The following is a 26,828-nucleotide window of genomic DNA, read 5'->3' on the forward strand; positions in this document are numbered from 1 at the left end:
AGCATTTACCACTTCCCAGGTCTCACTGGTTAGGGGTGGCCACCAGGGCATTACCTCCATTACTTTTGGGTAGTGCATGCATGCATGCCTTTGAATGCTTTTTAATACAGGCTTTAAAATTTTAGAATTAACTAGAGAACACATCATTGGAGAAGGAAATGGCAACGCACTCCAGTGTTCTTGCCTGGAGAATCCCAGGGATGGGGGAGCCTGGTGGGCTTCCATCTATGGGTCACACAGAGTCGGACACGACTGAAGTGACTTAGCAGCAGCAGCAGCAGCAGAGGGCACATCAAGTGTAAGTATTATCAGTCTTGATATAAAAAAAAAAAATTTAATCGAAACCAGGATGTGGAAGGGAGAATGTAAGTGAAAGAGCTCTATGTGGGTGAAAAAAAGCCTTAATTATTTTTTTTGTAGAATAAACAGATACTGTCTCAAATGGTACGTTAATTAAAATCATGATGGCAACTCCAGCTGCTCGGAGCAGTTACAAGGCAGAAACAGAAAATAGTTAATATCTGGTGAGTGTAAGTGGGTTTCGAGGAATGCTTGTTCGGGAATAAGTTAGTAAGACTTGAGTTTTCTACCATATACAGGTTAATTTAATAAATTATATTAAAATTTTAGTTTCCATATACTGATACAGAAGAATCTTTAGGATTTGTAAGTGGGAAAAAAAAAACAACAAGTTATACAACAGTGAGTTGTATGTAGCTCCAGTTTTGTTGAGTATTGCACATACACACACACGCGCTGCTAAGTTGCTTCAGTTGTGTCTGACTCTTTGTGAACCTATGAACTGTCACCTGCCAGCCTCCTCTGTCTGTGGAATTCTCCAGGCAAGAATATAGGAGTGTGTTGCCATTTCTTCTTCCAGGGATCTTCCTGACCCAAGGATTGAACCCATGTTTCCTGTGGCTCCTGCATTGCAGATGGATTCTTTACCACTGTGCCACTGGGGAAGTCTGCATATGTGTACACACACACAAACACACACACGCATGTATACTTATATTTGTGTGATAAAAATGGAGAAAAGGTTGAAAATGGGGCAGAGAAGCCAAGGGAATAAGTGAGACTGTTTTGATTCATGCAGATGTATTAAGTGAAATAAGCCAGACACAGAATGACAGAGCCTGTATGGTTTCACTTACACATGAAAATATAAGACTGTCAAAACCATAGAAGCAGAGTAGAATGGTGGCTGCCAGGCCCCAGGAGAAAGCGATGATCGGGGATGCAGAGTGTATATGTGCAGCGTAGTGCTTACAGCTATCAGCACCGCATTGTACACTTAACGTTTTTTAAGGGTATATCTTACAGGTTAAGTGTTCTTACCACATGCACACACAGCGGCACTTGCAAATAATGACAGTGCGGGGGTGAGAGGAGAGTTTGAGAGGTGACGGATATGGCTGTGGCCTTGATGGTGGTGATGGTTTCATGAGTGTGTGCAGTGCTGGGCTAAGTTACTTTAGTCGTGTCTGACTCTTTGCGATCCTATGGACTGTAGCCCAGCAGACTCCGCTGTTGAAGGGATTCTCCTGGCAAGAATCCTGGGGTGGGTTGCCATTCCCTCCTCCAGGGGCTCTTCCCTACCCAGGGATCCTGCATCTTTAAAGGTCTCCTGCATTGGCAGGCAGGCTCTTTGCCACTTGCGCCATGTGGGAAGCCCTTCATGAGTGTATGCTGCTGCTGCTGCTAAGTCACTTCAGTTGTGTCCGACTCTGTGTGACCCCATAGATGGAAGCCCACCAGGCTCCCCCGTCCCTGGGTTTCTCCAAGCAAGAACACTGGAGTGGGTTGCCATTTCCTTCTCCAATGTGTGAAAGTGAAAAGTGAAAGTGAAGTCGCTCAGTTGTGTCCGACCCTTAGCGACCCCACGGACTGCAGCCTACCAGGCTGCTCCATCCATGGGATTTTCTAGGCAAGAGTACTGGAGTGGCTTGCCATTGCCTTCTCCGTCATGAGTGTATACTTATTCCCAAACCCATTAACTTGTATTTATTTAATATGTTAAGCTTTTCATGTGTCAATCATACCTCAATAGATTGGTTTAAAAGGAATATAAGTATTCCTATAAGATAAAACTGAAAAATCTTTAATGGACTAGCCTGATTAAAATTTCTAAGTTTATATGTTGAATCTGTATCTTTATTTTGTCAAGAAAGTAGTAGACTAAAACTTACTTTACTTTTCTCTTTAACCTGTAAAACCTGATTTAAAACTTTTAATTTGAGTATTGGTTTAGTAGTGCCCAGGATAGCATCATAACAGGTAACATATTGCAGAAATGGATCTTCTGTATTTTGAGGAAGAATAGCATTTTGTTCTGCAATTCGGGAAGTTAAAAATATGCACCTAATTCCTCCTTTTCTCCTGAGGCCTCCTAAGCGGCTTATTTCTGCCCCGCCCCTTCTTCCGCCCATGGCCCTGAGCTGAGGGGTTGTCGGCCGGCGCAGTGAGACGCACGCCACACCGGAAGATGGAGCACTCGCAGCCTAGAGGGAGCAGTGTTCGTGGGTGGGAAGAGAGCTTGAGTCTGAAGGTCCGAGGGGTGCTGCTTTTAGCTGCTATCCTTAGGAGTACTTAATTTGGGGGTAAAATGATAGGTAAAGGCACAGTAGGATTTATTACCCCTGTTATTAATATATGACTACAGTAACTTGGTATAAACAGTAATGGTGAAGAGGCAAAACTCTCTTCAGGTGAAAACATATTTGGATCTTTCCTGAAAATTAGATGAAATTAAGAGTTAGATTTAACTGACTGTGTTGTTGAAAATTAATTCTCTAAAACACACATGAACACACATACACCCATTCTATGAGGCGTTAGCGTATGCTCTGTTTTCAACTAATGTAGAAAAGTTGAAGTTGAAAGCTGATTGCTGCATTCCTCTCTCTGGATTTTCATTTACAGCTGCATGTGTTTATTACCTGGCAGATCTCTTATGCTCTGACCGTGTATGAGTTGCCGTTATTAGCAGGAAGATTAGGTGACTTAGAGGACGGCGATTGGCTGCAGCATGAAAGCAACTTAGAGGGTTGATTTGTGCAAAGCACAGTGACCTAAATCAGGTATGTCCTCACTGCCCCTGGGCTCTGCGAGGGACTTGCTGTAGTACACTATCAGAAACGAAGTGTTTACATACCACTATGGAAAGATTTCGCCTGAAGAAGTTACTTGTACGTACCTACTTATGATCTTGTGTTTTACTTATAAACCAGTTAGAATCTTTCAAAGTGTAGTAGTGAAGCTAGAAGAGAAGTCAGGCTTATCCGCACTGGCTGAGAATGGTGATCATCCCTCTGTGTCTTTGGCTGTGCAAGTCATCTGCTGAAGAGTAAATCCTTGCGTGATGTTAGCAGTGTTGTAGCATTTTTATTAATTATTTTGTAAAATATATTTTTTTGATTAGTGGGTGTGCCTTGAATGAGGCCTTAAGCGGTTTTATATGGCTAAGGTATTAGGAAAGAAATTACTTTGTCTTAGTGGTTAGAAATGTTCTGAAGCTCAGCTGCAGTGTTTGATAACTCTGAAATTGCTCTCCATGGTTAATAATCATCCTTTATGGGGGTGTTCCCTTTTGGGCTCTAGCCATCTGTCTTACAGTGAAGAAATCACTGTGACGGGGATTGTGCAGTGCTGCTGTAAGAGTGGATTTTGTAACCCTCGGGTGTCAAAGGAGGAAATAGGCCAAGTCTGCAACCGTATTGTTAAATAACCTTTTAGCGTTCCCTTTCCTTAATTTTATGCCTTTGACATTTTGTTAAAATCTCATTTTTGATCATTTGACCAAGACAGTACAAACTGTGGATTTTGCCTAAGTAACTATGAGAGGTAATAGTAAGATCTGTTTGATACAATGCTTAGTTTTCTTTGATGTTGCTGGGCATTCCCACTTGTAAATTGACGTTTGATTTTATAATGGGTTCATGCTGGGCTTTTTTCTTTGTAAACTGATTGATTAAATTCCACACTATTAAGTGCCTTTCTATGTTTGACCGTTAATTGTGCTCACAAGGAGGCCCTCAGTGTATCCCATGTAAATTTTCAGCCCAGTGTCTTGTCCTTTGGAACACACACAGCAGTCAATGCATTTAACCAACGGCAGGCTCTGCTTGGTGCTGAGCAGACAGCGGTGAGTGGAACAGACTTGATTCCCTTCTGCTTGGAGCTGATTGTTCAGACTGGAAAAGTTAAGCAACTAGTTACATAAACATGTAATTGCATTTTTAAATTAATACTATAAAGGAGCACTGTGTGTTCTCAGCCTGTATAATAGTGACCTTGCGCTGTTGTCTCCTGGCTAAAGAACCACAAGTCCCTTAAGCTTTGTGTGTGTGTAAAATGAGAAGATTGAACTGGAAAAGAAAGGCCCATCCATACCCCTTGATGTCTTATCATGGGGAGCCCCCCTTAAGCAGTAAATTAATTGATAAGCTGGCAATTTGATTATATTACAGTTTTTGATTCATTGATATAGCCCCATTATCTGGAATGATGCTTGGGCACAGAGTGTCCACTCAGTAGGTATTTTTTGAATAAATGGATCGAAAATCCATAATAATAATAATAATAATATAATCAAATATTATTTGATTATCAATAATCCAAAAATCAATAATCCAGACTCCTAGTCTTTATTTAAGGAAATGAGACTTCTCTGTTATGTTTTCCATCAGATCCATGGGGTCAGAGTTAACCAGGGAAAAGGTAGGCAAATAGACCATATTTGTGAGGGGTTTCCTGGCTCTTTCCTGTTGGTTTTTCAGTGAAAAAAATCCAGTGAAATTCTAAAAATGCCTAGCTAGCAATAACCCCTGGCTGACCGAAACTGGGCAATCTTGACCTGTTACCCCTGCTGCTTTCCAACTTCTGCTGGTTCTTCGCATGTGTATTTTCCTTCCTCCTTGTTTTCTGTACATCTTAATTATTGATGGAGTTGACATAGTTTTTTTAAAAGCCCATTTCAGAATTAGATTTTTTAATTCACATTTCTGTTAATTTATATATACTCAGTGGGCTCCCCAGGTGGTGCTAATGGTAAAGAACCCATCTGCCAAAATGCAGGAGACATAAGAGATTTGGGTTCGATCCCTGGGTTGGGAAGATCCCCTGGAGGAGGGCATGGCAACCCACTCCAGTCCTCTTGCTTGGAGAATTCCATGGACGGGGGAACCTGGTGGGCTACAGTCCATAGGGTCGCAAAGAGTCAGACAGGACTGAAGCTTCTTAGCACGCATATATACCTGATAGCCTAAGTAAGCGGTTTCTGTGTGTTTTTGGGGTGTGTGCTAAATTACTGGAATGAGGATCTCCTCATAGCAACAGTGCCATAAGTATTTGTGGTTTATAATTTCAGGTAGACCCTGAGGAGGCGTTCCATCTGTCTGTGACTCTTGTGCTTTGTATTGAAGTTTCTGACAACAAAGTATCTACCAACAATCTCCTTTATTATTGGAGGCTGTCACTTGCCAACTTTCATGCCTCACACCTCTGAGTTCTCTTGCTCTTACATTCTTGACCTCTTCCCTTTTTTCCTTTGTAACTTTTCTTAAAGCTCAGATTGTTTTTAGTGTTAATCATGGTATGTGTTTAAAATAAAAATTTCTGAAGCTTTGTTCCAGTATCTGAATCTACTCACTTCCTCTTCTGTCTGTTGACAAAGCATTTTCTTCAGGGTTCATACTTTTTTCTCTGGGAATCATATGATTGGCTGAGTTTAAAATTTGCCGTTTTATATTGCTTTAACTTTCCATATACCTTCTACTCCTCTTCCACTTATTTTAGAGTAATGAATTAATCAAAAATGCCAAGTGGATTCTTGAGAAACGATGAATATCATTCTTTGGCTTTTTATTTTGTAAAATAGTAATCATTGATGGTTTCCCCCTTTAGATTAAGAAAGATTATTTGCTTACTCTTAAGGTTTTTGCCCATAAATTTAAAGTTTTTTAAATATTAAGTTCAACTCTTAGTGATGGATGAGTGAGTTGGGAATATTTGGAAGACACTTGAGTTTTGTAGGACAACATTACTATTTATATATACTTTGATAGATTGCCCTAGGAATTCTGGGAAAATATTCTGACATACAAATCAGCCTTTAGAGCACTGCTTGACAAATTCAGAGTTGCTTGAACTACAGGGAGCGTAGATAGTAACTTCACTGTTTTCTTATGAATTGAAATGTGTATTTCCTTTTCTGAAGGGTGAAAGCAATGTGAATGAAGTGAGAATGGTCCCTGTAAGGTCTCCTAAAGCGGTTGAGGGCAGGAAGCAGCCTCTGTTGCAGAACGATTGAAATGCGTGAGGCTGAGGTCTGTAAGTGACCAGGGACGTGGTGGGCAGACTGGAAAACGTGGATGGATGCTTGGGCTCCACCTAAACCCCTGGGTCAGCATCTCCAGCACGGGCGCAGGAAGCTGAATTTCAACAAGCCTTCTCGGTATGTGTGAATTAATAAGACAGCATAAATTCTGAAAATTTCCTAGCTAGTACAGTTCTAGATCCTCGTGAGAGTTAGTTGCCTTCTCTTGGCATTTCATCCTAGGTACTTAGGAACGTACTTTCTATGAATAATTCTCCTAGACGGCCATAATACTGTTTCAGGATACATGCTGAGTTGTCACATCAGTTTTAGTGAGGAAATGAATAGATCCTTGTTTCTGTAATTGTTAAGGTTTTCTAATTAATCTAGTTTTAAAGCTGTGGGGCCAGTGAGAAGGCGTTTTTGGTTTCCTTACTTTTATTCGGTGAAGTGGGGGCTCTTCTGCAGCTGTGCTCTTGTGCCTGGCACGTCCACATGGCTCCTCACCTCACAGCTCCTTCCGGGATGGGTGACACTTGCAGATGAGTGCAAGGGACGTGCGTGACCTGGCTTTCAGAAGATTGCGTATTTCAGTCTGCCTCTGTATTCACATGGCTGAAATAAATCAAAGCAATAAAAAAAACAAAAGCCCAGTGAGTTCGGAGGTCTGCTCTTACTGCCAGAGGCAGCCCGTTTCACTGCTTGCTTGCCTGTCCTTTCAGTGGCCATTGTGTGTATTCAGGTGGTCCTCTTCTGGGGACTTCCTGTACAGAAAGTGCGATAGTATGCTGTCCATGCAGATCTCTGCCTTGTGTGTGTTTCACTTTATAATAGGTCTTAAGTGTTTGTCAGTATATAGCGTCTTCATTTTTTAGTAGCTCAGTATTCCAATGAGTGCTCTGCCATTCCTCTTTTAAGGGACCCTGGAGATGGTTTCCAGTGTTTTCCAGTTACAAGCTGCAGTAAGTAACCTTGTACATATGTCATTTCATATACAGAGAATTTACACTTTCTGTGTGATCTTACGTGGATAATTCTTAAAGCTGTTTTCTTCTATGTTATAGAGCAGATACATTCTGAATTTTATAAATAAATTTTTATTTATAATTATTTTATAAATTTTTTATATATATTTTATAAATAAAAACTTGAAACCAAGGCAAAATAATTTTCTTAGGATTAGAGTCAGACAAGCTTGCATTGATACACTTATTAAGGGTGCCTTTTTTATTCTTCATTTGTTTGAGCTTTCCCAGTGCCTTGGATTTGTTTCATTCTGGGCAGGCTTTATAAGGACTGGCTTGTGTGGCTTACTCGTCTGAGGTTAAGAATGAAAACATTTTGATGTCGAGGTGGCTCTTGGCTTTTGCTATTTTTAGTTTTCCACTATGTTCTTGAAGTTAAAAAATGAAGAAGAGTTCTTTTTCTAGATGCAGATTTAAAATTAACTGACATGTTAAATTGAAACTTGAATTTATTCTTTTTAAAAATTACCAAAATTACATGTTTTTTCTAATGGAAAAGTAAACACTATAGGATTGTCTGTTTTTGCTTCTCCAGCCATCCATGTGACACAGTGTCAGTGGTTTGACATTTAACCTTTCAAATATTTAATATTTACATGCATTTTTTGTATATATTTTTAAAAGGAGCAAAACAAAATTGTACTTCATATGGTATAATAACTTAATCTGTGTTTAGAAATATGGCTTAAAGCATTATCCTAAGATGGTAGAATTTAAAATGCAGTATATTTGTTTCAGAAATGCATTTCTACCGTGAAATATCAGTGACTTCATTCTGAGGGATTTTTAACATACGGCCATGTGCACCCTGCATTTTTTAAGCAGTTTTATTGATGTGTTTATTTGGCTGCACCGGGTCTTGGTTGTGGCATGTGGGATCTTTGATCCTCACTGCAGCATGCGATATTTTCTTTGTGGCATGTGAGCTGTAGTTCCCCAACCAGGGGTAGAACCGGGGCGCCCTGCACTGGGTTAGCCACTGGACCACCAGGAAAGTCCCTGGACCCTGCATATTTTGTTGAATTACTTGTACTGTGTTGAGATAGGCAGTGTGTGTGCCTACTTAATATTTGCCTTTATAACAAACTGTCTTTCTGAGTTATGTTTCACAGCTGTTGGAAAGTAGATAATGTTTTTAAGGAAGGGAGAAATACAGATACCCGCTCCCTGCTTTTTTTTTTTTTTAACAGTGTTAAGTGTTGTAATTTTTCCAGTCCTCAAAAATTTTAACTTTAGTTTATTTTACAAGTTACCTGTGAAAGCATTCTCACTGAAAACCCAAACATTAACAATAAAATAATATTCTCACTTGACTTTCAGTTGCTTACTCAAGGCTTCACAGAGTCTAAGGAAAGCAAAGTGGGTGAGCCATGAGAAGATGAGTTTTCAGACATCGTCTGTGTTACATGCCCCTTTTTTCACATGTGGCAGTATTTTTCCATGATAGATGTTTAGAGGTCAAAGAATATGCATATTTTAAATAAATAAATACTGTAAGCTTGCCCAACCTCAGCTGTTTCTGTATTAGCTAATTATTAGTAGTACATCTAAACATGTAAATGCATCTTTGATAGAAATAAGAGGTTATTATTGTTAGGGATGAGAGAAAAAGTGTATTGTTTTGCTTCCTTGGCAGTTGTTCTTGTGACATGGAAGTTTGGAATGGGAGCAGTTAATCCCTTTTAGAATACACGGAGTGTTTGCTACCCCTTGGATCATACAACTCGTGCCTTTTGTTTTGGACTAGCGGGGGCTTCTTTTTTTGTACCCCCCTGCGTGCTCAGTGAGTAGATTGCGTGACCTCATTGGAGGGGACATAAGGGTTTCGTGAGTGTGACGTGCTCAGTGGGTGGGTGATGCATTAGTCCTTTACTCTTGTGTGCGTTTCCTGCTTTAGCCCCTGCTCGTTTCTAGAGGAGTGTGGCTACTGTCAGTTAGTTTGATCACACATACAGTCTTCTTTCTTAGTTCATTACGTGAAAATGTATTATGGTCTACACGGCCTGCCACCCAATTCTTTACATATAAATCCTTAGCAAGTCATTTAACTTACGAGTTTCATGTATTGAATTGAATCCCAGCCCTTCAGAGTCATATTACCTCTTGATATCCAGGTTTGTTTGATTCTGAAGTTTGGATATCTAGCCTCCCTCCAGAAATTAAGTTTGGATATTGAGATCTGTGTTTTCCTAATATACTGTGTCTGTTTCTGAGCAAATAGTGAGGGTTTGGATAGCAGCGAATTTATTTGAAAATTTAATCAAATTGATTCAGTTCCTGAGTTTTAAGATATGAGAATTAGGACACTGAGAGTTTAGAGAGCCAGGAAATAGTTGTATATGAATTTACTTTTTATGCACTGAAAAAAAAGCTATACCCCAAAGTAAGATATTTTAAGGTCAAGAGTTGGAAGAGACCTTGAAAGATCATTTTATCCAAGCAAACTCCAGTTTTTGTCTTTTCTGAAACACACTGATCCTTCAGGTGATGCTTGGAGACAGAAAGTGATGAGAAGCTGACTGTGTGATGTGTCCATCTGGTCTATTGTTCTAAGTGGAGAGGAGGTGCAGGGCAGTTGGAACAGCCACAAGGGCCATGGGGACGGTTGGGAGCTTGTCTTCCTGAGAAACTCGAAATATATAATCTGATGGGTAAAATAACTTTCTTCTGGGAAACTGATAGTAAGTGGAATAGTAACAGGGTTGTAATTAATATTATTTTATTCTTATTCAGTTCTCTTATATTCATTTGTCTCTCTTGCCTACAAAGTTATCATTTAAAGCTTAAGAACCTTCAGAGAGAACAGATTGCTTATTTTCTTCTTGAAAGCTTTTTTACCAACCCTCCTGCTTTGGGAGGCATGCGCTGTGCTGTGCTTAGTCACTCAGTCTGGTCAGACTCTGTGACCCCGTGGGCTGTAGCCTGCCAGGCTTTTCTTGTCCATGGGGCTGCTCCAGGCAAGAATACTGGGGTGGGTTGCCATGCCCTTCTCCAGGGGATCTCCCTGACCCTGAGATTGAACCCAGGTCTGCCACATTGCAGGCAGATTCTTTACCATCTGAGCCACAGGAAAGCCCAAGAATACTAGAGTGGGTAGCCTATCCTCTCTCCAGCTGATCTTCCCCTCTCAGGAACTGAACTGGGGTCTCCTGCGTTGCAGGCGGATTCTTTACCAGCCGAGTACCAGGAAGCCCGGGAGGAGTGTAATGCTCTAATTTTGTCTGAACAGAAACATCGTCCATTTCCTGGTGCCCATCTTCCTCCTGCTCTGAATGACCAGTTAGCTCATCTCCCTCTTCATCGCACCCGGCTCTTTTCTGCTCCTTTCTGGCCTTTTCTGGCCCTCCTTTTCTTGCATTCGTCTCTTGCTTTGAACCTCTGACAGAGGCGCAGTGGGATGGGGTCTCTCCAGTGTGGGTCTGTGCCGAATGAGGTTCCGTGTTCTGGATTCCTGTGTACTACACACGTGCATACTCGGTGAAGGGATCCAGGTCATGCTCAAAGTTCAGATAGGCCTTTATGACATCAGTCAGCTCTTCCTCCGAATCTTTCTCTGCCTTTGCAGAACCGTAAGTGTCGTCCTCTGTCGTGTGTCCCAGACCCAGGTTTGCTGAGCACAGGAGGGCCCTTGTCCCCTGTCCCCTGCTCCTTGTGCTCTGCTCTCTTGTCTCTGTTACCTAAGGTTGAGCAGATTTCCCTGAGGTGCTGGAGGTGACGGGTGGTGTCCCCCTTATCGGCCTTGCCCACAAGTGGGGGTGCACCGTGGCGCTCAGGAGCCCTGCCGGGAGGTCTGGGGGCCTGTGGAGTGGGGGTGCACTGTGCCCTCAGGAGCCCTGCCAGGAGGTCTGGGAGGCTGTGGAGTGGGGGTGCACTGTGCCCTCAGGAGCCCTGCCGGGAGGTCTGGGGGGCTGTGGAGTGGGGGTGCACTGTGCCCTCAGGAGCCCTGCCGGGAGGTCTGGGGGGGCTGTGGAGTGGGGGTGCACTGTGCCCTCAGGAGCCCTGCCGGGAGGTCTGGGGGGCTGTGGAGTGGGGGTGCACTGTGCCCTCAGGAGCCCTGCCGGGAGGTCTGGGGGGCTGTGGAGTGGGGGTGCACTGTGCCCTCAGGAGCCCTGCTGGGAGGTCTGGGGGGCTGCAGAGCTCACATAATACGTGTGGGGGGAAGGGGCTTCTGCCATCTGTCTCAGCCAGTGGCACAGAATCTTGTTCATACTGAGTTCATGATAACTAGTTTATGAGTATTCTATCATGTTCCTTTGAAAGTTAAGTTAGAAGTCGAGAAATGACGTTAAAGCTAAAATTTTCTTTTAAAAATAAGTCTGGGTAATGTATTACAGTAAATGCGGTTAGTCTTTTTGTTGAGCATAAGAGTGGAACAAAACTGTTCACAACTCAAAGGTGGACTGTCCTTAGAGGTTAAATTTTGAGGTGGCTTTTCCTTTGTAAACAAATAAAAAGTTCTTATAACTTTGATTCTTGGTAATTTACGATTGAAAGTGAAACATGTTAAGTCTATGGACTTATTTTTGACCCTTGTATATTTAGCCATAATCCAGTATCCAATATCTTCTATAGATGAGTTAAGTGGAATTCTTTCTGTTTAGAATACCTAAAAGCAAAAAATAAAAAGTGTTCCATACTGATATCTAAGGGTTCCCCTCAATCCCGATTCTCTATAATTTCTGATTAACTTCTAATTTCTGAGAGTCATTCCACTGAAGTGAATTTGTGTACCAGTTACTTAGTAATTTCCATGGAAGTCCAAAAAATCTTTGTCATTTCAGTTCTTTCCACAAGACTTCAAATGTTCTTCTGTGGATTAAAAAAAAAAAAGCCTATACACAAACTTTTAAAAGTATAGTTGGCCGTAATGTGGATTCAGCTCTGTGACGGACCGGCCCTCTGCTGCTTATTTCTGACTGTCTCCATAGCGCACCTACTGGTAGGCCCAGTGGACACTGCTTTCATATGAATGGGAATAATTTCTTTTTAGGGTCCTGATGAAGAAGCTGTTGTGGATCTTGGCAAAACCAGCTCAACTGTGAACACCAAGTTTGAAAAAGAAGAACTGGAGAGTAAGTTTGTTTAAAGCAACTTGTGTTTAGCAGAGTAAATTACTAAGGAATATTTGTTAGTGTCCTTTAAGTTTTGCTTATTATTTGTTGAACTGTGTTGTTATTGTAGAGCATTCATTTACAAGAGTGTTCAACACTTTTTTAAACATAGTTTAATTTTTCTAAACATAATTTAAACAATGTATTGCAAAAACCTGTGCAACCACTACCCGTATCTACAAATAGAACATTTCTTGAAACATAAATATCAGAATGGTTTTCAAATTTTACTAATGGTCACCATTACTTACCTTGGAAATTGAATGCTGCAATTATAAAATCAGTTAATTCTTTAATTTTTTTTTGCTAACAACCTGGGTAAGTTGAATTAAGAGCAAAATATAATGTGCCGGTATAAGCCACAGTTGTCACTGGTGTCATCTAAATGTTCATTTTATAGGTCTGACAATCAGCCTTTTAAAATACTTATAAAAACCTCAGCATAGAATTATGTAGCAAATCAGTTATTTGCCAGTCTGTTTTCCGTGAGCAGGAAGAAGTCCTGACAAATGGTTTTCTTTTTTCTTTCTTTCTTTTTTCCTGAAATAATTCAAAAAGTTACAGAAGATTTGCAAGGGTGGTACATGGCATCCCCTGTATGTACAGCTTTTTCTAGTGTTAACGTTTTATTTAGGCATGAGTTTATGAAAATGAAGAAATTTCCCTGTTTTTCATAACCTTGACACTTTGGAAGAGTAACACTTACTCGTAGCACATCCCAGAATGTGGGTTTGTGTATATTGTGATGTTATACTCTCATGGCGCAGATCATGGGTGTGTGGGCAGCATGCCACATGTGATGGCCACTCTCACCTGTGGATAGGTGATACCAATACCTTCCTGTTGGTGATGTTAACCCTGAACACTTGCTGTGGTGGTGATCATAGGTTTTTATGTAGATTATAAGTTTTAATAGATTTATTTTGGGGTCTTTTTGAGACCTACATTAAAAAAAATTTATAACGTTATCATTTCGTTCAGATGTCGAGCCCTACATTTTTAGGTTAAAGTCTTCAGCTGAATGGGGCCATTGCTTTACAAAAAGAGTTGGAAAGAGACCCAAATAAGTGTTCTGCACGTTTACTTCCTGAGATGGACAAAACGCGTCTTTCAAAATTGACTTTAAAAGTTTAGGCTTACAAGGGCTTCTGCAGAGAATTTAGTTTACCTAGCAGCTTGATTCTGTGAGTTGTAGGCACTGGAGAGGTTGAACCTCTCAGCAGGAATTTTGTTGGTTCAGATGCACCGTGACCCACGTGGCCGTCACTTTGCCGTCATCCCTCATGCAGGTGTGATCTAGAGCGTGAGAGAGCCCCTTGGCTGTGGTCCTGGCTTCCTCTGCTTCCCCAGGCCTTTCGCTCTTCATCCTTTGTGCATCTCTAACTTTCACTGTAAAGTGTGAGGGGGAGAGTGAGTTTCTCTCAGAGCTTCACTGAACAGGGCTTTGATGAAATGAAGTTGTGATGAAGAACACGAAAGGAAACAACGAACGCAGGAACAATAGTGAGGCTCCATCGCCCAGCTACTGCATTCTAGCATATCGTTACTTATTCTGTCTGGTCTTTCTAAGTTTTAAGCGCAGAGCTCATTCTTATCTTGGTGTGTAGGGCTTTGTGCCAAAAGCCATTAGAACTAAGTGGAGTAGCAACTTTGTAACTCACTCTGCACACTGATTCTGTAATTTCCACTTTTGGACGGTGTTCAGAAGAAAATAGTTTCACTAAAGTAAAACTGTAAGATCACTGTGTTTTATGCTTTTTTTTTTTTTTCATTTTTCCTAATTGCAGTATAATTCAATATAATGTAAAATTCACCATTTAAAAGTGTTTTTTCTTTTAGAATATTCACTATATTGTGAAACCATCAAACCGTTATATCTAGAATATTTTCATTATCCCCCAAAGAAACCCTCTATAATTTTTAAATTAATCTTCTATTGACGTTTAACTGACCCACAGCACTGTTAGTGCCTGGTGCACAGCGTAGTGATTCAGTGTGTCGCCAGATTCAGACTGAAATGGAGAAAGTGGGGAAAACCACCAGACCATTCAGGGATAACCTAAGTCAGATCCCTTACGATTATACAGTGGGAGTGAGAAATAGATTCAAGGGACAGAGTGCCTGAAGAACTATGGATGGTTTGTGACATTGTATGGGAGGCACTGATCAAGACCATCCCCAAGAAAAAGAAATGCAAAAAGGCAAAACAATTGTCTGAGGAGGCCTTACAAATAGCTGTGAAAAGATGAGAAGCTAAAGGCAAAAGAGAAAAGGAAAGATACACCCATTTGAATGCAGAGTTCCAAAGAATAGGAGGGAAAGAAAACAAAGCCTTCCTCAGTGATCAGTGCAAAGAAATAGAGGAAAACAATTGAATGAGAAAGACTAGAGATCTCTTCAAGAAAATTAGAGATACCAAGGGAACATTTCATGCAAAGATGGGCACAATTAAGGACAGAAATGGTATGGAGCTAACAGAAGGAGAAGATATTAAGAAGAGTTGGCAAGAGTACATAGAAGAACTATACAAGAAAGATCTTAATGACCCAGATAACCATGATGGAGTGATCACTCACCTAGAGCCAGACATCCTGGAATGCAAAGTCAAGTGGGCCTTAGGAAGCATCACCACGAAGAAAGCTACTGGAGGTGATAGAATTCCAGTTGAGCTATTTCAAATCCTGAAAGATGATGCTGTGAGAGTGCTGTATTCAATATGCCAGCAAATTTGGAAAACTCAGAAGTGGCCACAGGACTGGAAAAGGTCAGTTTTCATTCCAATCCCTAAGAAAGGCAATGCCAAAGAATGCTCAGACTATCACACAATTTCACTCATCTCACACACTAGCAAAGTAATGCTCAAAATTCTCCAAGCCAGGCTTCAACAGTACATGAACCATGAACCTCCAGATGTTCAAGCTGGGTTTAGAAAAGGTAGAACAACCAGAGATCAAATTGCCAACATCCGTTGGATCATTGAAAAAGCACGAGAGTTCCAGAGAAACATCTACTTCTGTCCTGTTGACTATGCCAAAGCCTTTGACCCTGTGGATCACAACAAACTGTGGAAAATTCTGAAAGAGATGGGAATACCAGACCACCCACCTGCCTCCTGAGAAATCTGTATGCAGGTCAAGAAGTAACAGATAGAACTGGACATGGAACAACAGAGTGGTTCCAGATTGGGAAAGGAGTACGTCAAGGATGTATATTGTCACCCTGCTTATTTAACTTCTATGCAGAGTACATCATGCTAAATGCCAGGCTGGATGAAGCACAGGCTGTAATCAAGATTGCCGGGAGAAATATCAATAACCTCAGATATGCAGATGACACCACCTTTATGGCAGAAGTGAAGAGGAACTAAAAAAGTCTCTTGATGAAAGTGAAAGAGGAGAGTGAAAAGGTTGGCTTGAAGCTCAACATTCAGAAAACAAAGATCATGGCATCTAGTGCCATCACTTCATGGCAAGTAGATTGGGAAATAATGGAAACATTGAGTGACTTTATTTTTTGGTCTCCAAAATCACTGCAGATGGTGACTGCAGCCATGAAATTAAAAGATGCTTACTCCTTGGAAGAAAAGCTATTACCACCTAGACTGCATAATAAAAAACAGAGACATTACCTTGCCAACAAAAGTCCATCTAATCAAAGCTATGGTTTTTCCAGTAGTCATGTATGAAGTGAAAGTTGGACTATAAAGAAAGCTGAGTGCCGAAGAATTGATGTTTTTGAACTGTGGTGTTGGAGAAGACTCTTGAGAGTCCCTTGGACTGCAAGGAGATCCTACCAGTCAAACCTAAAGGAAATCAGTCCTGAATATTCATTGGAAGGACTGATGTTGAAGCTGAAACTCTAATACTTTGGCCACCTGATGCAAAGAACTGACTCATTGGAAAAGACCCTGATTCTAGGAAAGATTGAAGGCAGGAGGAGAAGGGGATGACAGAGGATGAGATGGTTAGATGGCATCACCGACTTTACGGATATGAGTTTGAGTAAGCTCTTGGAGTTGGTGATGGACAGGGAAGCCTGGCATGCTGCAGTCCATGGGGTTACAAAGAGTCAGACACGACTGAGTGACTGAACTGATTGATTGCAAATTGATCACCATGATAAGTTTAGTTACCATCTGTCATCATGCAATCATTATACTTGTATGCTTTCATTTGGGATTTTTCTGATAAAATTTTTTATAATAATTGAATGTGTGTGTCAGGCAACTCAAATTCTTTTTACTCTGCATATTTGTAAACGACCGAGAAATCACCGTGAGTCTTGATTTTGGGATTACAAATAAATTTTAGTGGGTAGGCATATTTACAAATTCAGAGTCCATGAATAATGAGAGTTGATTACTTTGAAATCTCATCTAAAAATAAGGATCCTGAGTTTCTTGTGTTTTTTTTCTGACTGTTTTACAGAATTTATTAGAAGACGAATGCCCTGAGTAGTTTATATGTCAACATTAACTATTTTATGTTGTACATAGAGAAAGCAGCTCTCTGCCAGATAGGTTTTGCACAGCTGCAGATCAGTTAAACTTGTGGTCTCCATCCCCTTTCCCCTATCACAACTTTACACAGGAACCTCATTTAAACAATTTAAGAAATTCAGTTTCTCCTCAGTGTTGGATATAGTGCTGTCAGCTGCCACTTGGCCTGATTCAGTTTCATGTAGTGGGCAAAGAGTAGGGACTGCCTTTCATCACTTTTTTTAATTTAATTTTTTAATTGAAGTATATAGTTGATTTCCAGTGTTGTGCCAATCTCCGCTGTGCAGCAGAGTGACTCAGTTATACACATAGATGTATTCTTCTTTAACGTATATTCTATTCCATTATGGTTTGTGGCAGGATATTGTGGTCCTTGTGATATATAGGACCTTGTTGTTCGTAAGTGATTTTTTGGTCCGAAAACAAAAATAGCATAATGCAACATCAGAAGCAGCTTTTTCTATTCTAAAAGTATATTATAACCTTATTTTATTGCTTTTTAATCCAGTCTGACAATTTCCACCCTTTAATTAGAGTATTTGGAACTCCCAGATGTTCAAGCAGATTTTAGAAAAGGCAGAGGCACCAGAGATCAAATTGCCAACATCCGCTGGATCATGGAGAAAGCAAGAGAGTTTCAGAAAAACATCTATTTCTGCTTCATTGACTATGGCAAAGCCTTTGACTGTGTCGATCACAATAAACTGTGGAACATTCTGAAAGAGATGGGAATCCCAGACCACCTGACCTGCCTCTTGAGAAACCTGTATGCAGGTCAGGAAGCAACAGTTAGAACTGGACATGGAACAACAGACTGGTTCCAAATAGGAAAAGGTGTACGTCAAGGTTGTATATTGTCACCTTGCTTATTTAACTTCTATGCAGAGTACATCATGAGGAACGCTGGGCTGGAAGAAGCACAAGCTGGAATCAAGATTGCCGGGAGAAATATCAATAACCTCAGATATGCAGATGACACCACCCTTATGGCAGAAAGTGAAGAGGAACTCAAAAGCCTCTTGATGAAAGTGAAAGAGGAGAGTGAAAAGGTTGGCTTGAAGCTCAACATTCAGAAAACAAAGATCATGGCATCTGGTCCCATCACTTCATGGGAAATAGATGGGGAGACAGTGGAAGCAGTGTCAGACTTTATTTTGGGGGTCTCCAAAATCACTGCAGATGCTGATTGCAGCCATGAAATTAAAAGACGCTTACTCCTTTGAAGGAAAGTTATGACCAACCTGCTGCTGCTGCTAAGTCACTTCAGTCGTGTCCAACTCTGTGTGACCCCATAGACGGCAGCCCACCAGGCTCCCCCGTCCCTGGGATTCTCCAGGCAAGAACACTAGAGTGGGTTGCCATTTCCTTCTCCAATGTGTGAAAGTGAAAAGTGAAAGTGAAGTCGCTCAGTCGTGTCTGACTCGTAGCGACCCCATGGACTGCAGCCTACCAGGCTCCTCCATCCATGGGATTTTCTAGGCAAGAGTACTGGAGTGGCTTGCTATTGCCTTCTCCGATGACCAACCTAGATAGCATATTAAAAAGCAGAGACATTACTTTGCCAACAAAGGTCTGTCTAGTCAAGGCTATGGTTTTTCCAGTGGTCATATATGGATGTGAGAGTTGGACTGTGAAGAAAGCTGATCGCCGAAGAATCGATGCTTTTGAACTGTGGTGTTGGAGAAGACTCTTGAGAGTCCCTTATACTGCAAGGAGATCCAACCAGTCCATTCTAAAGGAGATCAATCCTGGATGTTCATTGGAGGGACTGATGCTAAAGCTGAAACTGCAATACTTTGGCCACCTTATGCGATGAGTTGACTCACTGGAAAAGACTCTGATGCTGGGAAAGGTTGGGGGCGGGAGGAGAAGAGGACGACGGAGGATGAGATGGCTGGATGGCATCACCGACTCTGTGGACATGAGTTTGAGTGAACTCCGGGAGTTGGTGATGGACAGGGAGGCCTGGCGTGCTGTAATTCATGGGGTCGTGGAGAGTCGGACACGACTGAGCGACTGAACTGAACTGAACTGAACACTTAATGTATCTCTCATTAATTTGTACCTTATGAATTTTAGATTTTCAAAACTTAGTAAATATTTACAGCTATCCATTTGTGAATAATCATTATTAAAGCATATATGTTAAGGGCCTCTACTAAGTAGGACTGACTGTAAATGTAGATGGAAAACATTGATGTCTACATAGTATGATTTCAGGTGGGCCAAGTTCTTCTTTCTCAAAATTTCTTTTCAAACTTGCCTATGAATGCTTACAGAGTATCTAGTGTACTTGTGTGTATATCTAGTGTACTTAGCTGTCGATGGCATTAGCCTTCGATGTAATATTCTGTGTAGTGCTCTGTAAAATAATAGAAGCAATGGGAGACTAGCACTGTTAATTGCATGAACTTATATGTCATGATTTTCCGTCAAAGTGGAATTTGGTGTTCTTTGGTTTATATCTCTTTTTCCCCTTTTGGACACCTGACACTGGCAGTACTTGGAGGCACTGCAGGTTTGGCTCCAGACCGCCGCAGCAGAGCGAGTCACAGGGATTTCTGGGCCTCCGGGCGCGTGTAAAGGTTATTCTCATGCCGTATCACGTCTGTTAAATGCGCGGTAACGTTGTGTCAAAAATCAAAGCATCTGCCTGAACGTAAAAATACTGTATTGGTAAAACATGCTGCCCATCATTTAAACTGTCAATGTGTCATAATCTTTTTGTTGGCAAAAGGTTTGGGCTTGATATCGGTGGCCGCTGGCTGATCAGGGTGGTGGTTGCTAAAGGTTGGGATAAATTTCTTAAAATAAGACAACAATAAAGTCTGCCGCCTTGATTATTCACAGATGATTTCCCTGTACTCTCTGATAGCATCTGACCCACAGTAGCATGTCTTTCAAAATGAGAGTCAGTCCTCTCAAACCTTTTCACTTTTATCAAATAAGTTGATGTAATCTTCTAATTCCTCTGTTGTCATTTCAACAAGCTTCACAGCAGCTTCACTGGAGTAGATTTCATCCAAAGAAACCACTTATTTTGCTCATCGGTAGGAAGCAGCTCCTCATCCACTCAGATTTTATCAGGAGATTCAGTGATTCAGTCCCATCTTTAGGCTCCACTTCAAATCTAGCTCTTTTGCTGTTTCCACCACATCTGCAGTAGCTTTTTCCACTGAAGGCTTGAGCCCTTCAAAGTCATCCAGGACGGTTGGAATCAACTTCTTTCAAAAACTCCTCTGTTAATGTTGATACTTTGACCTCTTCCCATGAATCTTGAATGTTCCTCATGGAAGCTAGAATGGGTGAATCCTTTCCAGAAGGTTTTCAATTGATTTTGCCCAGATCCTTTGGAGAAATCACTACCCATGGCAGCTGTAGCCTTACAAAATATATTCCTTAAATAATAAGACTCGAAAGTTGAATGACTGCTTGATTCATGAGCTGCAGAATGGATGTTGTGTTACCAGGCATGAAAACACCATTAACCTCTTTGTCCATCTCCACTAGAGCTCTTGGGTGTCCAGGTGTCTTGTGAATGAACAGTCATATTTTGAAAGTAAATTTTTTCTGAGCAGTAGGTCTCAACAGTGGGCTTAGAATGTTCAGTAAACTGTGTTGTCAACTGATGTGCTGTCACCCAGGCTTTGTAAAACCTATAATGGAAAAGAATCCAAAGCTCTACAGCTGAAACTAACGTACTATTGTAAATCAGCAAGAGTTAAATAAAGAAAAGAAAAAGCGTAATTCTTAAGGTCCCTAGGCTTTCAGATGGTAAAAGAGCATTGGTTTCAGCTTCATGTCACCAGCTGCATTAGAGAGTCAGCTAGTCCTCTGAAGCTTTGAAACCAAGTACTGACTCCTCTCTAGCTGTGAAAGTCCCAGATGGCATCTTCTTCAATAGAAAGCTGTTTCATCTACATTCTATCCAGACCACTAAAACTTTCTCCATATCAACAGTAAGGTCATTTCAGTTTCTTATCATTTGTGTGTTCGCTAGAGTAGCACTTTTAATTTTCTTTAAGAACTTTCTTTTGTATCCACTTCTTGGCTGTTTGGCACAAGAGGCCTGGCTTTAGGCCTTTCTTGGTTTTTGACATGCCTTCCTTACTAAGCTTAATTATTTCTAACTTCTGATTTAAAGTAAGAGACATGTGAGTCTTCCTTTCACTTGACTACTTGGAGGCTGTTGTAAGGCTATTAATTGGCCTGTTTTCAGCATCGCTGTGTCTCAGGTAACAGGGAGGCCCGAGGAGAAGGAGCGAGGTGAGGTAATGGCCAGTCTGTGGAGCCGTCAGAACACACACATTTATCAAGTAAGGTTGCCATCTCATATGGGCATGACTTGTGGTGCCCTCAAACAGAGATCACTGATCATAGATCACCATAATGAATATAATACTAATGGAGGAGTTTGAACCATTACCAGAGTTACTGCCAAAGCATGACACAGAGAGGGAGTGAGCAAATGCTGTTGGGGAGGTGTTGCCGATAGATTGGCTCAGTGCACGGGTGCCACAAACCTTCACTTTGTAGAAAGCACGGTGACTGTCAAATGAGGCTTGCTGGTAACGCTTCTGAATGTCTTACCAGGCCATCGAGCCGTGTACATCGGTGTTCACGTCCCGTTCAGTAGAGAGAGTCGCCGGCGTCACAGGCATCGCGGACACAGACATCACCACCGGAGGAGGAGAGACAAGGACTCGGACAGAGAGGACGGACGGGAGTCGCCTCCTTATGGTAAGAGACGGGGGCGCCCTCCACGCTCGCGCTGCACCGCTTTCCTGGCGCGCCCTGCACTCACACCGTAAGGCTCCTTCCTGCAAATTTTATTTTTAAATAAACATTTCCTTTTAAAAATCATAATAATTGAGACATTATATGCATTGAGGAATAGTAATTGAAGTAAGAATGTTTGTTTCTTTAAGAAAAATGCTTAGTTTATAGCTTAGATACTTGAGTTGGGTGAAAAAAGTAAGGGAATTTGGTTTATTGTATTCTGGCCTTGGAACTGTAAATGTTGAGTCTTGGCACTTGACATTCAGTTTAGAAGGGTTTCTATTTCCTTTTCTCTATTATATGTTTCATTATTTACATATGCAGTGAACAAATATCTGGAATCCTTAGGCTCCTGGAAGAGATTGAAATTTTTAAGAGTTTTCATTTTTAAGTACATTTTTTTTAACCAGAAGATTTTATCCCTTAGGCTGGATTACTTGGTTTTTCTGTGAAAAAAAAAAAAAACAACAAAAAAGAGTGCTTTGATTAGATAGAATGTGTTTAGAAAGACAGACTTTTTGTTTGAGAGCAGAGCAATAAAGAAGTGCCAGCAGACACAGTAAATGTTGGGAATCTTAGGAAAAAAGGCATATAGTAGAGGAAAGAAAATTAATAATATCTGATAATAATGATTGCTAGTTGTTTAAGCGGCCCTGAGAGCTGGAAAGGCGAGAACCGGAAAGAATCACTGTGCAGCTTGAGCAGGACCTTAGACATGTGCTCAGTTGGCATCCAGGGCATCATTGGTTTTGAGGACATCATGGCCCTTGTGGCTGTCTACACCATTGGTCCTGCATGTGTGCTCTCAGGAGCAGGTGAGCTACACCCCATGGTCACTTGTGTGCTGTGCTAAGAAAAGGTTTTGTTGAAGAGTGAAAGAATTACTGTGTGTTATACAGCTTATGTCTTGGCTGAAGGAAGGGAAATACTGATGGCCTAGTAAAATACTAACTGCCGTTTCTATGAAAGTGAAGTCGCTCAGTTGTGTCCGACTCTTTGTGACCCCCATGGACTGTAGCCCACCAGGCTCCTCCGTCCATGGGCTTCTCCAGGCAAGAATACTGGAATGGGTTGCCATTTCCTTCTCCAGGGGATCTTCCCGACCCAGGGATCAAACCCAGGTCTCCCGCATTGCAGGCAGACACTTTAACCTCTGAGCCACCAGGGAAGCAAATATTTCACTAAGCCCTTGACATATGCCCTTTGATTTAATCTTCTCAGCATTTAAAAAAACTAAAGATTGGTATTATTGTTTTCATTGTATAGATGGAGAAGCCTCAACTTAGAGAGGCTACATGATGGGAATCTCTTCGCCAGTCCTAAGAGATACTGACAGCCTGATAAACTCTATCAATATTAAGTGGTTGAATAGCCAAAAAAGATAACATCACTAGCAAAGGGAAAGTCGATGCTCATTTTAGAAAGGATCACTAGTGGACTCTGATGCTATTGGTAGTTGAGAAGTATCTTGCTGGGCTTCCCAGGTGGCTCAATGGTAGAGCATCTGCCTGCCAAGCAGGAGACATGGATTCAATCCCTGGGTCGGAACATCCCCCTGGAGAAGGAAATGGCAACCCACTCCAATATTCTCATCTGGAGGATCCAGTGGACAGAGGAGTGTGGCAGGCTCCATACAGTCCTTGGGGTGGCAGAGAGTTAGATGTGACTGAGCAACAAATACTTTGCTATTCCATGTGATGATCCACCCAGTTTAGAATATTTTACTTTGTGAGTAGATGAATATGCTTTTTATTTCATTCTGACTAAAAAGGTACACACTATTTTTTAATAGAAAAAATGTTTACTAAATTGTGTTTATATGTTCACCTGGCTAGGTGATTAAATAAATGTTCAAGCTGAGAGGTCTGACATTTGAAGTCTAAATATAGTGGTTTGAAAAATAGATTTGGTGGAGAAAATATTTGTGACTTTTTCATGGAGTTATTATGCCTAGAAAAGTTTTATGCCATAGAAGTGGGTTTATTTTGGTTTCAACTGCCAGTCTGTATCCTAGAAATTGCTATGAATGAAGTGGCTTCTTTCCTCCCCAGACTCTCTGAAAAGGGATTATGCTGGTTTGCTGCTTCTTCTGGACATGATGGAATAACAGGAATTGAATTTACATTCCAATTTTAAATAGCTAGAAAACTGCACAGAATGTTTGAGATAGTAATTTTCAGACATTGGACAACAGGCAGCATAGAAGGCTGAGCTCTGTGAGAGGGGAAGCTGTGAGATGCGCCCTGTTGTTCCTGAGCTCATGAAGAGAGGTGATTCCCAGGCTACAACATGAGGAGCTGGGACAGAGCCTCGCAGCTCTCAGGGCTGAGGAGATAGGCTGGGACTGGGGAGGCCTAAGGTGTTAGCATGTAAGATGTAGAGTGCCAGAGAATGGAGAGCTGCACATAGAGGGTTCCAAAGGTCTGAAGAAGGGCACTTTTCAGTCTTTGGCTGAGGACGCACGTGGGTGTGTGTGACAGAAAACTATCTGAGGCTCGCAGATCACTACCAGAAAGCAGTTACAGTAAAGAGTTCCTGGATTTCACACAAAGACCAGTTACAGGATGTGTTCACACCATTCTGAGGGTAGAGGTCTCAGAAGGGTATTGACTGAATAGCAGGTCTAAATCAATTTTACACTCAAGACTGCAGTGAATCTACTATAAAAAAAAAAAATTAAAAGCAGGTCTTGAAAGAATTCAATTGACCTCAAGTTTCTGCATGTCAGAACAAAGTCTAGTACTACTAAAAGAAATATAGGAAAACCTAGCATTTAACCGTGTGAAGTGCACAATATCTGACATTCACAACGTATTTGAAATATAGTGAAGTAGGAAAGTAGGCATAACCAAAAGAAACATAAATCAGTAGGAACAGATCCAGAAATGACAGACTTAATGGAATTCTAAAGCAAGCATGTTAAAGCAGTATAATAAATACTCTTTATATGATCAAAGGGAGAGAGAAAAATAGACTGATGAGAAGGGAGGCTGAAAATATATGAAAGTCCCACATGGAACTTCTACATGTGAAAAATATAGTATCTGAAATGAATAGTACACCAGATAAGATTAACAGATGATTTGACATTACAGAATAAGAAAGATTAGTGATTTTTGAAGAAATTGTGATAGAAAATAATGAAAATGAAACAGAAAAAAAGCTGAAAAACCAATGAACAGTGTCAGTAATTTGTTAGACAATAATCAGTTCAGGTAGTAGTTGGGTGCCAGAAAAATTTCCAAAAGTAATTAAAACTCTGAACTCACAGGTCCAAGGAGTTCAGCAAAGCCCAAGGAGAAGAAACATGAAGAAAACCACCCAAAGTCACAAATATCAAACTGCTGAAAGCAAGATGTGACAGTCCTACATAGCTTCAAAATCCATGAAGCAAAAGCTGATAAAACTGGAAAGAGAGAAATCAACAAATGTAGTTGGAAATAACAACTCTCCTTCCTCAGTGATGGATAGAGCAAGTGAACCAAAAATCAGTAAGGACGTTGAAAACCTAAGTAAAACTGTCAGGCTGATAGTCACATGCATAGAACTCAACCACAGCAAAATATACATTCTTTACAAGTGCATATTGAAGATTTACCGAGATCATATTCTAGGCCATAAAACAAGTCAGTGCATTTGAAAAGACTGAAAGTATATTCTCTGACCACAATAGAATTAAACTAGAAACATACTGAGGTAAAAACCCAGATATTTGGAAATTAAATGCAAAGCTTCTCAGTAACTCATGGGTTAAATGCAATCACAGTAGAAGTTAGAAAGTATCTTGAGTTCATGAAAATGAAACCACGTATAGGCAGTAACTGAGAGGACATTCTTCAGAGTGAGGACGTAGTTCTGACATGCACAGGTCTCACTTAGCGTGGCTGTCTGCAAAGGGAGGATGTCTGTATTTTGAAATTTGTCAGGTGTAGCTGAAGCAGTACTTAGAGAAAAATGTATAGCATTTTATCTTTATATTAGAAAAAAGGAAAGGCATAATCAGTGATTTAAGCTTGTAACTTAAGAAATTGAAGGAACAAATAGAGCAAATTAAACCAAAATAAGGAAAAGAAGTAATCGAAATGAAAGCAAAAATGAATTAAATAAAAATTAGACCAATATTAGCAAAAATCAATCAGACTGAAATCTGGTTCTTTGAAAAGATCAATAAAATTGATAAGTCTAAATAGCCAGACTGATCATGTGAGGGGGGAAAAAAGATACAAATGACCAGAATCGGAAATTTTCAGTATAGATTCTACAGATATTAAAGACTAAGGAGGGAGTATTATGAAAGATTCTATGCCATCAAAATTGGTACTTCAGATTAAATGAGGAAGTTTCTTAGGATTACATGCTATTAAGCAGAAATGGGTAACTTGAATTATCCTACATGTAGAAAAAGAAATTGAATTTGTAGACTCAGACATTCCCATGATGAAAATTTACTCCCCCATACATAGCAACATATAAAAGTAAGAAATAACACAAACTCTGCCAGATTATTGAAGATGACAAAACTAGGAATAGCAAACTAGGAATATTAGAAAACTTCCTCACTTCCCAGTTATCTTGTGAAGCCAGCATTACCCTGGTACCAAAACTTGATAAAGATGTTACAAGAGAATAAAACTGCACGCTAATTATTTCTCACAAATATCGATTCAAAAGTGCTTAAGAAAATAAACACATCTTTTTTCCACCAATATTTAAGAGAGGTAATCCATCATGACAGTAGTGTGCTGAGCAGTGGCCCCCACCTTTGTCTGTGTCCCTAATGCCCGGAATCTGTGAGTGTTAACCTTATTGAGCAAAGGTGAATTTACAGATGTGACTAAATTAAAGGACTTTGAGTAGTGGAGATCATCCTGGATTAATGGAGATGGGCCAGATTTAATCACAAAGAGTCAGAAAATCAGAGGAGACAGTGGTGGTATTGATACAGTGGGGAGGGTCCAGACCCCGGGCATGTTGGTAGCCTCCAGAAGCTGGCGCCTCCAGGGAGAACCATCACCATGGTTTTAGCCCTGCACAAAACCCGTTTTGGACTTATGGTCTCCACAACTATAAGAGAATAAATTTATGTGATTTAAGCC

At 40.8% G+C, this 26,828-nt stretch overlaps 1 protein-coding gene across 16 annotated transcripts in view; it reads left to right on the plus strand.

The window, feature by feature from the left end:
• SLC4A7 (solute carrier family 4 member 7) overlaps positions 1–26,828 on the plus strand; it is a 125,158-nt gene that overhangs the window by 32,070 nt on the left and 66,260 nt on the right. For 2 of the 16 annotated variants that reach the window (XM_055414785.2, XM_055414787.2), the window contains exons 1-3: positions 1,824–3,191; positions 12,335–12,416; positions 21,547–21,693. In XM_055414785.2, coding sequence (XP_055270760.1) covers positions 3,162–3,191; positions 12,335–12,416; positions 21,547–21,693 — 259 coding nt within the window. In that variant the 5' untranslated portion in view covers positions 1,824–3,161. Of the gene's footprint in view, positions 1–1,823; positions 3,192–6,438; positions 6,458–6,887; positions 7,133–7,237; positions 7,282–12,334; positions 12,417–21,546; positions 21,694–26,828 lie in introns of those variants that run through there. The other 14 variants (XM_055414781.2, XM_055414791.2, XM_055414782.2 and 11 more) reach the window with 13 other exon arrangements.

This window comes from Moschus berezovskii, chromosome 24, assembly GCF_049115385.1.
Source record: "Moschus berezovskii isolate FMDL1 chromosome 24, NW_MosBer_1.0, whole genome shotgun sequence".
In the NCBI taxonomy this organism is placed as follows: domain Eukaryota; kingdom Metazoa; phylum Chordata; class Mammalia; order Artiodactyla; family Moschidae; genus Moschus; species Moschus berezovskii.